Here is a 12,736-nt window from a genome sequence, read left to right on the forward strand (position 1 = left end):
GGGTCAGTTTGTGTATGAACAGTGAATTTGACATTTAAAGATAAAAATCAAATCCTTCCAAGCCTAAAGGTACATATCTTTTTTAATCAAGTAAAAAGCAATAAAAGGTACTTAGAATTCAGAGATTTCCCCCATCTGAAAAAAACTATTTTTAAGCTATACTAGAAAACAAAAAAAAGTCATTATTTGCTGACTGTTGCCACAGATGAGTTAAGAATACCCAGTGTTAAGGATAAGAAGAAATGGAGGTAAACTCAGACAACAGTGTGGGGCTGTTGGTAAATGCTCATTTGTACTGGACAGTATCCCATTAATTCACCAATTAAGGAGCCCAGGCTTATAGAATAAAGTGAAAAGTACACAAGGAAATAAGCCACATATTTTATTTCAGGCAGGCCCTGTTCATGCTTGTAACAAGACCTGTGTTTAAATAGTGTTTGCTGCTTAGCAATGTTGTAACGTCCCTGCCATCACGGACAGGGATTTTGTTCTGCTGGCCAAATTGTGCTATTCATTACTTAATGCCCAGCAGAATTTAATAACAGGCTTCTCAGACCACAAGTTTCATCTCTATTACAATCCAGGGAAAACAACACTAAAGCACTACCAATCACCAACCATAAACAAAGTTGTAGCTAACACGGCTCCGACTGTATTGAGGGCCAAACCTCAGTGAAGTTTGATGCATATCCTACTTTCCCACCAGTGTCACTGAGGGGAAAAACCTCCCTCATTAGCAATGGCAATACAAGTAGGTCCACAATTATCAATCAAAATAACTGGAAGTTTGGAAAGGGAAGAGGACAATATTAGATGTGGAATCCAAAATCCTGCAGGTGAGTTTCCCATAACCACCTTTCCCCCTTCCCACTCATTAATAGAATGCAAAATAAGATGTTGTAAGGCATTTATTTCATTATGTGTTGGAAAGGGACAGTTGTGTCTCCAAAACAGTTACAGAAACAACAATACAATATGTACTGCATATTATTCTACTGTTAAAATCAAAATAGTGTCCATCACAGGTGCTTGGCAAATGAGGAAAAGGGGTAAGTTGCCACTGAAATAAATGGTACCAGAGAGAACAAAGCACCATCTTCATTGTCATCATCACATGTTTTCAGTCATGCAGTATAAGTAAAAAGCCAAAGAGTAAATACTTTTGGCTTTTACAGTAAGCCATGGATTTTTCTCTTTTATATATTTTATATACAAATTAAGTACAAAACTGGTTTTATATTTCATGTCATTTGTGAACAGGACTGAAGCAAATCACAAAAATATACTTGTTAACACCACAAAGCGGGTTCATGTGTGGACATTACTGTACTTGTGAAACTCCGCACCAAAAAAAAAAAAAAAAAAAAATGGTCCCCAAAACTGGCGGCTTTGGACTGGAGACACTGAATTTTAAACATGCCTAAGAGCACAACAAAGGGGATATACAACTCCATTCACACATGAAGTGATATTTCTTTAAAGCTGTAGGATTTTACGAGATTATTTGCAAGGAGAATGACTGCATTTCAGTGGGACGTGTGGTTCTCACAGGGATATGCAGGAGCCATGTAAAATACCAAATAAATGATCTAAAGAAATAAATAATTAAAAAAATACATCTAATACATTTTTTTGTTTGTTTTTTTAACAGCGCTGACTTTTTACAAGAGATAAACAACTCTCTCATTCTTTTGGGCTGCTAATATCTCAAACATAGGAGTCACTATTTTATACTTACATAGATGCGCCCTTTTATCATTTTAATATATGTTTAGATATATATGCCTTTTCACATACAATATTGTTAAATTAATTTATATCTGAAAACTACTGTAGAAGGAATGGAAGATAAAGAAAATACAATATGGATTTCCTTAAAAGGATTACCAGGAAGACCTGATTTCTATGAGCTCTATCATTAGCAATTATGGCTGATTCTGGAGTTTTCCAGGGCACCAATGAAACAGCCCATCAGGAGCTCCAAGCCAGCGAAGGGATTTGGATTCTTGTTATTCACCATCCCTCCTTGTGCAAATGACAAATTGGCTCAAGCCACAGTTGCAAGTACACATGACACCATCAGATTATCTCTGTCTCTCTCTCTCTCTCTCTCAGACACACACACACACAATCTTCTTACAGTGACGTCGTTGTCTTCCCACTACACAAAAGCTTCACAGCAAGCAGAGGTTCAGTATAAATCAAACAGCAACCAAAACATTGTTATGTGCTGGAATATTCCGTAACGTTCACTCTACTCTACTATAGATTTCACTGCACTATTTAGAACCAGATTCACTTAAATGTATTTTAAAACTCTAACCACACGAGAGCTTGTTGAATCTAGCAGAGATATAAACAGACACATGCAGTCATGAGTTTAGCTTTCCATCCAGTGGGATCCATCGAGTGGGTGGGGAAACAAAGGTGCAAAAGGATCTATTCTGCTGAGTACATCCTTATGATCCTGGTATTAAAGCAGCAGGTACAAATAAAATTAAACTAATCTGGAAGAGAGAGAAAGTGAGAGTGTGTGTAAAAGGAGATTAAAGGAAACATTGTAATCTACACTGAACGTTTTCGTCAATTTCTAATTTTTAAAAAGTATTGCAATACTGTGCATAATTTACATGTAAAGACTATAAAACAATACAGCAGTTACTAAAAAGGGAGGGGAAAAAGAAAAGAAAATTAGCAAAGGTAATGCAAGTAAATTGCTGCAAGTGGGCACAGGGGTAATTGTGACAAACTATGTACTAGAGTTTATTTATTAAAAAAAACAAAAAAACCACCACCAAGATTTTCTGCACAGCTCTACAGGCTCAGAGCTGCTAGCTAGTTTGAAAAATAAACAAAAAAACAGATCCACTTGACACTACTACCACTCACACAATTTGTGAAGCAAATGTTTGCCTGAAAACTGAGAAGTCTGGAAAGGATCAAAGATTATTTTTTCCAGAGACATCTAAAGTTTTTGGCCAGTTTTACTCTGTTGCCTTTTGGCTGTATCCTGATACTGATTTCTGTGCAAAACGCCAATTGCATGTTTCATGATACAGTCCTAAATTATCTGAAGAATTTTGGGGTTTACCTTGTGAGATCCTTAGCCCCTGCAACTCACTGAAGTCTCAGGGCTTATCTACACTGGCACTTTGCAGCGCTGCAACTTTCTCGTTCAGGGGTGTGAAAACACACACACACACCGGAGCGCAGCAAGTTTCAGCGCTGTAAAGCGCCAGTGCAGATAGTGGACAACGATGGGAGATGTGCTCCCAGTGCTGGTAGCTACACCTCTTGTGGAGGTGGTTTTCACATTGCCAGTGTAGACTAGCCCTTAGAGTCAGGCTCTTAATGTGTATTCACCTACTTAAAAGAAAATGAAACAAATGGAAAAACACCTTATCAGTGGTTTTGTTTCTGCAACCTGCTGCAGATTACACCAAAATCTAACAGATCTCCTACATACAAGTGCACATGCATTTAGAACTGGGATCTTTGAACCACTTTGTCATTCAGGTTTTTAAAAAGCCTAGATTTACAAATCAACAGTCTATGAGCTACAAGAGGCATCCTATAAGCCAGCCAGCCCAGTCAGTCAGCATCTAACGCACACAGGTTTTGTATCCCCAGATGTGGATGTGGATAAAACAAAAAGGAAAAATGCCATAGTCCAAGTGTATGTTCTATTTCACTACCCATAACCACTGATCATCATCACAGTTAGGTTGCATTTTAAAACTGCGCTCTGAATAAAGCAGTGTGTAACTTTTGAATGATTTACCATTACAAATCAAAGCATAATTTGGCAAAGCAAGCCGGTTGGGTGGATAGATGGATAAATGGTAACAGCTTTCCATTACAGGCTACTCTAATACCATGCAAGTATTCGCTACATAAAGGCAAATCTTGGATCTTTCAATTGTGAAACTATAATTGGATTCAACAGGATCAAGACTTTGACCTTCACAGTCAATTCTGCTCCATTTAAACCAGAGTAAATGTGGAGAAAGGCCAATGAAGTTAATAGTGTCACCGCAGATTTACAAAAGTGAACAGGACAGAATTTGGCCATTTTGGGTAACGCTTGACCATTCTAATTACTGTGGAAATGATATCAATCCATACAATGATAAGTATGTAAACATCTGAAACCACAGCAGAATCTCACTAATTCACACATCCTACAATTCACATACACAAAACGGTAGTCTCTCCCTGATTCTCAGGAAAGTTTTAATAGCAAGGACACTATAGTGAGGTCTAATATTACTAAAACTTCATTACTTTTATAAAATACATTATAGAATATTAACTAGTTTACTATGAAGCAACATCATAACTAAAGCTCGTCTACACTTGCCAAATAAGGTACAGATTCAGCAAAGCACTTAAGCACTTGTTTAAAGTTATGCATGTGTTTAAGTGTTTTTCAGAATAGGGATGGACTTAAACACATGCTTAAAGTTGAGCACATGCTTGAATGTCTTTACAGTGAAGTAATCTTGGATGGTTTGTTTCCTTTGTTGCTGCATTTGTTCGTGTGCTTCATACATGAACACAAATTTCAATAGTTCATCATTGGTCTCCCAGCTGTTCATGTGAATTAGCAAAATTCTACTGTGTGAGTCAATCTGAAGAAACATATCATGATTGTAGCTACTTGAAATTGTAGCTACATGCAGCTGTCTGGAAATCCCATTGTAATGCTATGCCATTAAAGAATATTTGCATGATATTTGTGCCTAGTAAATTAAAGCAATACCAATAAACTAGATAAATAAAAATAAATTATAGAATTTTGGAAAGACCCTGCCAGGGATCATGCTAGTGAACTAAGCTTATTTTCTAATTATTGCCAAGATCTGGATTATACTTAAATAGGTAAAGTATCTTGTAAGGTTTCAGAGAACTACAAAATAAACTTTTTAACAATCATTTGTAAACAAGTGTAAAATGCACAATTGTATTTCAGTAGTTTATTTTGGAGAAATAAAGCAGTGCAAAATAGGCCAACCAAAATTCAGAAGGTAGCCAGGGAAAATAAATTCTTATTCAATGTTATAACTAGGAAACAGCATACAGACATTTTTAACTGGATCCAACACTCTGATTCACGTAAACACAGTTAGTTTGAAAGGTCTGGTGCTACTAAACCATATTAAGCATCGCCTCTTTTCCTCCCACCACCACCCATTAAATTTTTTCCATATTAATAAAGGAAGCAAATGGCAAATCTATAAACATTCCACCCACCAGTTACACAAGAGTACCATACAAAAATACACACTGGTGGGTTCCTTCCTGAGGCATCTTTGTTTTACTTGAAACAAAAAAAGATCTAAAAAAACCTCTTTAGATGTCTATTTTATTTCAGTCTTGGCTCTAGGAAAGGTTTGGTCAATCATGAACATTGTTTTAAGTCCATAACTACAGTTGTCCTCCTCACTCCCACCCCTGCCACCTGGGACCTACAACATGCAGTAAATGATGGGATTAAGCAATTATTCAACAGCCTCTATGCATACTAGGGTTATGACAGGTGCCCAGTTCAGAATGGATTTGCACACAAATCCAGGAACTTTGCTGTATTCGTGTTTCATACAAATCTGACTCCAAAATCCCCAAAACAAATGACATTCCTTATGGAACAGTCTTGTAGAATTTAACAGAAATTGATAGCCTCTCCCCTAATAAAACCCTATAGAAAGGTTAAGAGTGATTTTTACAGGACCCTACAGAACTTCTCCATGAGGGATGGCCACCATCATATAGCAGTGAGCATTTTTCAAATGGTTTGGCTCACTCCTCCCTCCCGTCTTCCTGCTCTGGCTACCTCCACTATCCTAAGGTTGTGTTACATCCCCTACCTGCTCCTTCCCTCCACATTGGCTATCAGATTCTAGAATAATTGACGCTATGGTGTTATGGTGATGCATGCTCTATAAACGCTTAACATAGGAAAACATGGAATTGTCACATCCCAGAGCTTAACTAAGGTGAAGCTTTAGTAATAGCATCTCCGTGAACATATTTTAGGAATTTCTTAAAGATGGAAAGGCCATGAGCCCCACAAAAATAATGTGTATGCTAGAAACCTGCTTTTACAGCATTGACTGATTCAGTTACTTCCAATTTAGTGTTCACAATTGACAAAAGCTGCAGGAAATTTAAAAGGATAGAAGATGCTGCCATGTTGCAGGAAGAGAACATACATTTTAGTTTTGCTACGGTATCTCAACTGTAATGTATGATCAGACTGTGCTATAGTTCACAAACGAGTACACCCACTACTCTTGTAATTTACCTGCGTAGCCTCCTCTGGCAGTCCCAGATAGTAACAGTCTCTATATCAGAAAAACTGTGACAAATCACTAACTTACACAAAACCCTGCTCACTCCAATTTTGCTCCTGTTCAATCACTGTTGAGAGCAATGATTTATGCATAGCCATGTATTAATGGAGAATAGTGGCTACAAATGTGAATTACACATGTATTTACAGGATGTGAAGTGGATCCGTTTGCTAGCCCTTTAGCAAAAGCATTCCTATACTTTGTCTGAGTGAAATGGAAGGACAATTATTTTCTCGGCTAAAGAATAAACTTTAGGGTCTTATGGGCAGCCAAAAGTACAAAGAGCAGTGTTTTATCTACCAAGACACCCAGCTCCCACTAGTAGTATGCACCCTTTGCTTTTAAAACTCAAGCCTTGCTGGATCAGAAAAGAGTCTTTACTGCCATGGTAGCATTCTTGTGGCGAAATACAATTTGAAGCTTCCTTTATCTTAAACAACTTGGTTCAAGGAAGAGAACCCCAGAGTTGGAACTGCAGTCTCCACCTCAGTTTTAAACAGGAGGGCAGCTGCAATATGTTTTGATCCATCAAATAAGGTGCAGCCCTACTGCCCTCAGCAAGTTGCCAATGAAGCTCTGGGCACACATGTTCTGCTGATACTGAAGCTTTTTTAAATGTTCTTTTCAAGGGTCCAGCTGGAAAGAGGGAATGGGAAGTACTCTGGAAAGGTGAAAATCTCTAGCATTATCAAGCACGCCATGTCAACTATAATTCTTTCTGGTTCCATGAGGTCTGATTTTAAAATGCTGGTCACTGGTGATTACAAATAAAATCTAAAACAAAACGCAAAAGCAACCCTCCCACATTAAGGTCTAGTGTTAAAAACACAAGCATGTGCAAGCTCACTACAGATTTGCAACTGGAATCTGATGAAACGTATCCAGATAATTTTTCTTCCCCACTCCTTTTCAGATAATTTCATCAACAAATCGTGTTAAATCAATAGAAATTTGTTACAGCCTGCTCTGATTCTAGGACTGTGATTTGACTCCCCACGGCTTTTCCTCAGTCCACGGTGTTGTCTGGCTATTGAGAGGAAGCTTTTGTTGCCAATGTGGCAACGCAGTGCTGCTGAAAGCTGGGGGACACTGCAGAGTTGCAGCCTAGTCTCTGGTGCTGCAGCTTTACTGAGCTGTTGGTCTCACTTTCCACAATCCAGGAGGAGTCTTTTCCCACCACGCTTCGGCAGCCTGTACTAGCACAGCATGTCCGCTCCCCTACTACGCCACTGGTCTGCTCAGCCAGGAGTTTGCTGAGGTTTAGCTGGGTCACCTCTGGTGTCTGGCCCTGCAGAACAGCAGCTATGTGGTTCAGGAGGTCTGTGAAGAACTCTGCAACACCCTCATAACCTGAGAAAGAGAGAAAAGCAATGCCATCAGTTCCATCTTTCCATTTCACTGGCCTTGTGTACAAGTCTCCCTTCTCTGACCTCTGTCTCTCACCCCCCCCCCCCCAAAAGTGGCCTTTATTTTTCTGGGCACCATTTGGTGCACACAACTAATTGCATAAGACAGACATCTGACTGCATCCTCAAATAAGCTAGCTAAATATCTACATGCTAAGTAACTGCAGAAGCCAAACTCCACCTCCCACACCCCACAAATAGATATCGGGTTCACGCACATAAAAAATTGCTCCCCTCATTACTTTATTTCTAGTTATGTTGCTGCTAAGGAAAAATTATTCAGCAACCAGAGATCATCTGGTTTGGTTGATCGTAAAGCCTCATGAGGGACTAAAACAACAAGGTGTTTGTAAAAGTTGTAGCAAAGAGACTGCAGTAAGTTCCCCTTACTTCGCTGTAGAAATTAAATTAACTTTTGTTTAAATATTTTGATGAGGTGACTTGTGTTCTCTCTCAATTCAAGCTCTGGTTTCCACTTCTCCCAAGTTGTTTGTTTTTATAGCTTATCATCTGTCTTCAATTCCACTTTTACCCCTAAATTACATACTATTTGGGACAACCTTAACTAACTCTTGTCACTCGATTTCCAAATCTTCTTCTGAAGACTCCTTCTAAAGTACAATTGCCCTGAGGGGCTGATCCAAGGCACCCTCTAGAAATTCCTCACACGAACCCCAACTGCACATATTTCACAGAGCAATTGGCCTGGCTTTACAAACTACAGAAAATGCACTTTGTGAACTTTCCATTCATGCTTGTCTAACCTAATCCAATGAGGCATTTATATCATGCACCCCTCTGCGATACTGTGTGCCAATGTTAGGGCAATGCTAAAGCCAAATCAACAGGGCAATATTATTTAGAAACAAATTGTTCATTTCAAGCCTGAAACCTGGCAAGCAATTATTCAGACCAATATTGGTCTAATGGTTGAGGGTGAGAGGAGGCAAAATACTGAAATTTAAGAATTGTCTGTGCATGGGAATGATTCCTTTGTTCTGAAAGATGCCAAAAGATTTACATTATCCAGTTTAACAGAAACACTATTATGGTTTTCTGAGTAAATAAAATTGGCCAAATCCTGGGGGATTACTTTGATTATAAACTCTTTGGGAAAGGGTCTGTTCTTTTTGTTCTGTGTTTGTACCGCACCTAGCACAATCAGGTCCTGGTTCATGACTGTTTCTTTATATTATATAAAAGAAGAAAAAGAAAGAAACAGCACTGAACACATAATATCTTGACTGTCAGCTGCAGGTGGTCAGAACCTTTATTTCAATTGTAGGCTCTTGGGAGCAGGGTTTATGTATGTTTGCACAATGCCTAACACAGAGTCAGTAGGTGGTACTGTAACATTATTATTATAATAAGATCAAGAATTTGGACTAATTATGTAAGAAGTATATCTATCAAATACATGACATCTTAAAAAGGCTATATACATATTTTAATGATCACTAGGCTACTGTGTAAATAACTAATATTTTATAAAATTTCATTTGAAATCCATTCCCAGGCCACTGTGAAATCAGAGCAAAGAGAGCATGAATGAAGGAAATATATATTTAAAAACCTCTAGAATTGTGTGGCACAAGGTAGAGCAGGACAAGGAGGGAAAACTCAAATATTTATATTTTTAATCTCCTTCCCCTTTAAAAAACACCCTATCAAAATAAAAATACTACTACAGACTGAAAAATGTAAGCTAAAATCAGAATCTAAAGAGCGGTATTTTGGTGATTTTAAGGTGTATTTATAAACAATGGGTGAATCAATTAACTGTTACTTATATAGTGCCTTTTTTAAATTTTAGTGACAGCTACAGGTATAAATTTTCATATGCTCCTTTGATAATGCAACTAGTGTGCTGTTCATGGTCTAAGATGGTAGCTTTTAAAATTCAGTTTTCTTAGCAACTTGAGACCATTAAAAAAAAAAATTTAACCCACTTCAAATGATAAAGTGCCAGGCCACCAACACTAACCATCACTATCTATTCATCAGCCAGGGTCTAGCTAAGACTCTCAGAATCACAGGAGTCATGGAATCCCAATCTCTCTCACAAAGAGTTGGCCTTCTAAGATTTCTTGCTTATGTAAACCCTTCCCCCAGGATTAGCCTTTAAATCTACTCTGTGTGCTTCAAATGCCCTGGGAATAAGCCATCTCCATAGTAACAGCTTTAATGTGCAGAGAACAGATCCATAGCTCCTTGAGGTGTTTTGGACATGCTCAGTGAGAACAAAATCAGACCTATTAGGATTGCACAAGGGAAACTCACAATGAAGTTGCTCTTAATGCTTTATGGCCATAGGACAGAGACAGTGATTAACTCCTGGTACCAGCATATGAGAACCCTGCACATGGTCACAGTCAGGTTGTTGGGCGCTGTTCACTGACACTGCTGCTGCAGCTATTTTGACAAGACAACTGGGGGAAAAGATTGCACATTTACATTCAGGAGACCAAGTGGAAGGATGATTTAATTAAGTTTGAAGAAATTTTAAGCAGCTGGGATAGGGTTTACATTGAATCAAGGCACAGTGGCAGGACATACTTTTCATAAGCCTTTAAGTGGGTGCCACTCCCTTGAAATCCATTCTAATCAGTGTAGTTGCATCTGCTTACATGAGGTCTGAATTTGGCCCTGTGTGGGAATGGAATGAAAATACTGGGTGTAAGTGGATAATATCAGTGTCACCTCATTGAACTGAGTATAAAACGAAGTCCACGCAGAACTAGAGATGGGGCTGAACCAGGAATTCAAGTCCCCGGTCCTGAACCTTGGGGGCGTTCAGATTCAGATCTAGTTTTGGAGACTGAGGCTCGTCTCCGCACAGCTCTGGGAAATGATTAATATTCTTAAGCTAATACTGCAAATGCTGTGGGGGCCTGCTTTTTAAAAGAGCACCTTCACTCATGCAAATTCAGTTGAGTACCCATTTTTTGTGTGCGGTCACCTAAGCACACAGGAGAAGATAGTCACTGCCTTGTTCACACACACAAAACTTACGTATCCAGATAGAACTGACACACTCAACCCCTGCCTAATGCACATGGAATCTACACATTGCATGTGCAGGTGGTAATGCACGAGAAGAGTATATACACAATTCCACAGAGGCAAACAGAAGCCAGGTTAAGGCAACATGGAAAATCAAGCGTTATGAAACCTTTTGCACCTTACCAGCTGCCCAGAACAGGAGCCCATAAAAACCACATGCTACCTGACTATTGGCTAGTATTAAAGATCTCCATGTGTAACCACAACCAAGTCCAATTCAACCAGTTTTCTGCAGCACAGGACAGACAGTAGGCAACACTCATCTTTTAAATTTGTTGAGAGAGGGACTGTTACTAAGTGAAGCAGGTGACAGATGAGGTCCCTCTACGGATACATCTTCTCCCAGTTGGCTACGTTAAATCAGTCCCAAGATCACAGCACTGGCTTGGAGAACTGACAGATTTAAATGAACTTTGAATCTGGTTGCAGCAGCAGCAGGAAGCAGGTCTAGGGACGAACTGACACAGGCTTTGGCCTGGCCTATCACATCCTGCCATCTGTGATTATATTGAGGAGGATGTGAGCCCTTCTTAAAGGAACCCCATACACCTCCATTGATTATAACAAACAGATGGCCAGGTTTGGAAGCCACTACACTTGCATGGATCTTGCCTAGCCAAACTTGCATCCCCCACCAGCAAGTCAGGTAGATGGGACAGAAACTGTATCATAGAATCATAGGACTGGAAGGGACCTTGAGAGGTCATCTAGCAGGGTGGATAAAAATAAATAAAATAAAATTAAAAAATTGAATTTTTTGATAAAATGCTTTTTGAGGAAAAAACCTATCCAAAGATAGTTTTAATTAAGACACATTATGGCTCAAATATGTCTCATCATGGAATAGGGATTATAAATTCTAATTCTATGGTATGAGACAATATATTCATGTAATGTTTAAGAAAAGTTTTGTAAATTAGTTCCAATGCTTTAGGGACCCAATCTTATGGGGTTCCAGGGGCTTCTGTATAGATTATTTAGGTTCATCTTTCTATGTACCTAATGGGACTCAGTGCTCAGTCTAGAAGATACTATCAGATATGGCCTAATTTTGGCAATTAATTGATCTTTGACTATTAGCAGTAAATATGCCCAATGGCCTATGATGGGATACTAGACAGGGTGGGATCTGAGTTACTACATAGAATTATTTCCTGGGTGTCTGGCTATTGAGTCTTGCCCACATGCTCAGGGTTTAGCTGATCACCATATTTGTGGTCGGGAAGGAATTTTCCTCCAGGGAAGATTGACAGAGGCCCTGGGGGTTTTTCGCCTTCTCTGCAGCATGGGGCATGGGTCACTTGCTGGAGGAGTCTCTGCACCTTGAAGTCTTTAAACTACAAGTTGAGGACTTCAACAACTGGGACATAGGTCAGGGATTTGTTACAGGAGTAAGTGGGTGAGATTCTGTGGCCTGCATTGTGCAAGTCAGACTAGAAGATCATAATGGTCCCTTCTGACCTTAAAGTCTATGAGTCTATATGCTTAGTTCTGCAGTTCTCAAACTGTGGATTTGTCTCTTCAGAGATAACATGCTTGTTAACAGCAAAAATGTTTTTAAATAAATGATATACCGAGGTGAGAAATAACAGGCCTCAACCCTATTGTCCCTCTGCAAATCTGTGTACACAGAGTCAATCCCTTACCTCTCTCTAAAAGTGAAAAGTTTCAAAAAGTTCAATGAATAGAAGATTGTTGGAGGCGGATTAGATCTGGACAAGGAGAAGTCGTCCGGAGATAAATGTGAGAAGGGAGGGACAGGCAGTAGAAACAAAAGTGAAACTGTTTGAGCAGCATATTCCAGAAGTCTTGAGGTCTTTCTGAGTGTAGCCTTCATTGATGTGAGATCTACCATCCCATTCTCTCACTAGAAGGGAAAACCTATAACGGCAGCAGGCCGTAAGAGAGACCCAG

General features: G+C 39.1%; 1 protein-coding gene across 8 annotated transcripts in view; it reads right to left on the reverse strand.

Annotated features, from left to right (window-relative positions):
• Window positions 1-893: 893 nt before the first annotated feature.
• The window catches only part of ITPK1 (inositol-tetrakisphosphate 1-kinase), a 237,205-nt gene continuing 225,362 nt past the window's right edge, over window positions 894-12,736 (reverse strand). For 5 of the 8 annotated variants that reach the window (XM_075065650.1, XM_075065652.1, XM_075065654.1 and 2 more), the window contains one exon: window positions 894-7,703. In XM_075065650.1, the coding sequence (XP_074921751.1) occupies window positions 7,381-7,703 (323 nt within the window). In that variant the 3' untranslated portion in view covers window positions 894-7,380. Of the gene's footprint in view, window positions 7,704-10,039; window positions 10,189-12,736 lie in introns of all 8 variants that reach the window. The other 3 variants (XR_012655830.1, XR_012655832.1, XR_012655831.1) reach the window with 2 other exon arrangements.

The sequence above is a fragment of the Chelonoidis abingdonii genome, chromosome 4, assembly GCF_003597395.2.
Source record: "Chelonoidis abingdonii isolate Lonesome George chromosome 4, CheloAbing_2.0, whole genome shotgun sequence".
In the NCBI taxonomy this organism is placed as follows: Eukaryota; Metazoa; Chordata; order Testudines; family Testudinidae; genus Chelonoidis; species Chelonoidis abingdonii.